The following is a 3,705-nucleotide window of genomic DNA, read 5'->3' on the forward strand; positions in this document are numbered from 1 at the left end:
TTGGCCACATAGCAATTATGTTTTTAAAGAGAAATTTGATTAGTCAGTTAAACGTTATATTTAAAATCAGTGTTCAGAAAGAATTTCACAAGCGTTATTTATGAGCAATAATTTGCGAACAAAAAGTCTGTCTACATAAAATAAAAATAAATATTTTGCGCCCACATTTTTGTTAAGCGTTAAAACCAGCTTCACCTCCAAGTTGTGGTGTGCATTTTGATGTAGTTACACAAATTTAAACTTACCTGTTTAAAATAAAATTTTCTCTAAAAAACTCTACCAGAAAAAGAGTGTATCATACAAAACTGTTAGGTAAATAGTGCGATTTTATTTTACCACCAACAACAATATTCAGAATTCAGTATCACATTTTAAATTGAGTTGAGTTCTAATAGTGCTTTAAATGTCATTCTTGTCATACTATTTAATGTACATTAATTTCTTTTCAATGTTAAATGAAGTTAATTTTCCCATCAACGCACCACTTTTATTTCGGTGGTGAAGCAGCAGAGTTGTCCAGTGGGCGCTTTCAATGTCCATTTGATTGCGTAGGTATGCATTGGGAATTTCGTATCCAGCGGGATATCTATCCTGTATGTTTGAGTTTGATTGGCGACAACTGGACATGAAGTGTACTTGCAAGCATTCCTATCCATGGTGATCAATGGTAAATCTTGTGTTTCGCTCTTATGCCAAGCCAAGCCGGCCTCCAAAGTCGGCGCATCGAAATTCGTCGAAAAGTCGTAAGACATTTCACTGCTCTTGCGGCGACGACTCACGCGACATGCCTTATGATCCAGCGCCTCTGGGCAAGGACTAATGCGTGCCTCATGAATAGTACAAGCGTCGACATCGCCGCACGGTTTAATATCGACAACTTCTGCGGCTGTTAGTACAATCACTCCTAGTAAAACAGAGATTTTTAGCAGCGACATTTTTCATGTGCTATTCGATTCGAATTATGAGCAAAACTAAGAAAAATTTGAGAATTTTTTATTGCATATAATACGCTCCTCTGAGTAAAATATAAAAATCCATCTGTGAAAAGCCTGCCAGTGTGAATTTGTGCGGCTTTTGGTCGCTAAAACGCTGGAATGGCATAATCACCTTTGACTCCGCTCAATTGATAAGCTTCGGGACCATTTTATACTTAAAGTTAATGCACGCACATTGGGCAATCAGAAGAGATTCTCTCAGTACTACATTTTTTACACTGAGAAAAAAAAAGCGTTAACTTATTCAATAAGACCCTAATACCCCTACGCTATGTACAAGAAAGCAAATTTGGTTTCGGATTTATGGTGCGAGAGAGTATTCGTGGTCAAGTACTCCTCAAGCGCGTGGCTTTACCTCTCACTCTGGCTCACAGAAAGCACCTGTGAAGCGAGTCCGCAGAAACAATGGGTTCCACGAGAACGTGATAAAGAGTCAGCATAAGATACTGGCCGACAACGTTTCAAGACCGAGCATAGCTCCTGCAAAAAATAAGGACCGTTCGCTCTTCTTAGCTGTGGCGAAAAGTAGTAACCGTGCTACGAATTCGCTGATACTTAGTTTAAATATGCTCTATTCTGCACTTAGGAATGAAGAAATGTGAAAAATCGTAAAAGGCAACGCACTGACATGCCTACAGCTTTTGTGGGCGGAAATTGTATACGTTATCTGATGTTGATGAAATGGAGAGATATAGGGCTGGTTTCTCCAACTCAACTTAACTTAGTTTAGCCACTTTTTGGACTTAAGTCAAAAGTTAGCCTACGTTTTACACAGCTTATTCATGACTAAGTCAAGAAAATTGGCTTAACTAAGTTAAGTTGAGATGGAGAAACCAGCCCTTAGTCTCTGGCTTTAACCAGAAAAGCGTACATCTGAGGGAACATCTAAAAGGGTTCCAAATCTTTCAAAACCAACTTCTATGCAAAATATCGCCTGATTAGATCAGTTTTTTTACGAAGCTAATATTAAGTTGTGGCGGCCGCTGTGGTGTAGAGGTAAGCAGTGCGCACTTCCACTCCGCGGGGCCTGGGTTCAAGCAATATCGCTAAAAAAATTTGAAAAAAAGGTTTTCTTAACAGTGGTCGCACATAGGCAGGCAATGGCAAACCTCCGAGTGTATTTCTGACATGAAAAGCAGCTTCTCATAAAAATACAATCGCCGTTCGGAGTCGGCATAAAACTGTAGGTAAAAATTTGATTGAGTCAAATAACATTTCAATTGAGCTACCTCTTTTTGGTGTTCCCACGCAACCAGCTGATCGATTAGCTACAGTGATGGTACAATCGTACCTTTATTTAGTTTAAAAGTGAATTAAGTAAATTTGGAACGTAGTCAAATAACTTTTTAGGAAATCAGTTCTAATTTTTACTCCCATTTCAACGCATTTTCTGGTGTGGGTAGCTCACCCAATAGCATCTCTCCTTTGTGAAGGGGCAAAGTACCATAACTGTAGTTGATTACGTCAGATAGACAAATAATATTTCTCTCGAAAATATCAGATGGCAGAACTCGGAGGAACGCGATCCACCTTTTGTAAAACATAGCTTTGTATCGAACTGCCCGAAGAGATTATTTTCATAGCCAAGCTCTTTGATGTGAGTCCAGGAGTTCATATAATATCGAAGGGAAAGGTTATCATCATATTTTCTTTAAAATGAACATATAAAAATACATATTTACTTTCCAGGTACATTTATTTACTTTGGGTAAAGTTCTTTCGCAAATTAGTTACAATTTTACAGTTCAATTTTTCCATACCTGATAGAAAATCAGCTGTAAAGTGGACCAGACACAAACAGCTAATTGCCGTTTGTTCAATAAACATACCTCGAAGTAAAAATTAAACATACGCAGCAGGGTTGCATGGAGCATTCATTTAATTAGCACTCAAAAAACCAGTAATCAAGCAATTAAGAATTTAAATTTTGTATTAATTTGTATCAATTAGCACCTTGGTCGAAAAAGCTTGGTTATTTGCTCTATTAGCGGCCTGTCTGTACATACTTTAGAATATATTGCTTGCTCGCCGTATAATTATTTTAGTACATCGATGCATTCTTGTCTTATTTATCCACATCAAAAATTGTGAAAATTAATCGCACGAAAATCTTCACGAGTTAATTCCATTTTTTGTCGAGATGAATTTTTGAAATGAATATAGCACACACACATTAAAACGATCTCAGTGCGTTTATGGTGAAATATGTCAAATTATCCAATGGATATGTCAGATGACAACTCACAACACTAAAAGTGCTTAAGGCCAGATACATAAATAGCAACCATCGTAGCATGGCATCAACCTTCTGAACTTGGGCTTTAAGGTCCCCTCCATTGACTAGGTATTCACCATGTGGCAAAATTTGGAAAAGAACAGCGAGAAGAGTACTAAAGAAGCCTCCTTTATGACGCGATGTCTGAATTTCTTATCCACTCGAAATTTATATGGCTCTGTAAAATAACGTTGAGCAACACCACCACCTCAGACGTCGAAACAATGAGCTGTATCAGATTTATAACGATATTTCTTTGTAAATAAATCATAATCTTAAATTTATCTTCGTTATACAAACTTTATTCTCAACTTAAAATCACTTTTTATATCAAAAATTAATTTATTTTTGACCAGACCGAATTGAAAAGCATTCTTCATTTTTTCACCATCTATAAGTTTAACGCACCACTTTAATGTCATGGGTGAAACAGCA

General features: G+C 37.1%; 1 protein-coding gene across 1 annotated transcript; it reads right to left on the reverse strand.

Moving 5' to 3' along the window:
- Nucleotides 1-306: 306 nt before the first annotated feature.
- On the reverse strand, nucleotides 307-1,010 carry LOC118752601 (MD-2-related lipid-recognition protein-like). The gene has a single exon (XM_036487491.1). It carries the CDS (start codon nucleotides 933-935, stop codon nucleotides 474-476), a length of 462 nt encoding a protein of 153 aa, XP_036343384.1. The 5' UTR covers nucleotides 936-1,010; the 3' UTR covers nucleotides 307-473.
- Between the last annotated feature and the right edge of the window lie 2,695 nt (nucleotides 1,011-3,705).

This window comes from Rhagoletis pomonella, unplaced genomic scaffold (assembly GCF_013731165.1).
Source record: "Rhagoletis pomonella isolate Grant_MI unplaced genomic scaffold, Rhpom_1.0 Rhpom_scaffold_01683, whole genome shotgun sequence".
Classification (NCBI taxonomy): domain Eukaryota; kingdom Metazoa; phylum Arthropoda; class Insecta; order Diptera; family Tephritidae; genus Rhagoletis; species Rhagoletis pomonella.

What these genes read in the sequence shown, in the direction of transcription:
- LOC118752601 (XM_036487491.1), bottom strand. Translation starts at nt 935, where the DNA reads ATGTCGCTGCTAAAAATCTCTGTTTTACTAGGAGTGATTGTACTAACA.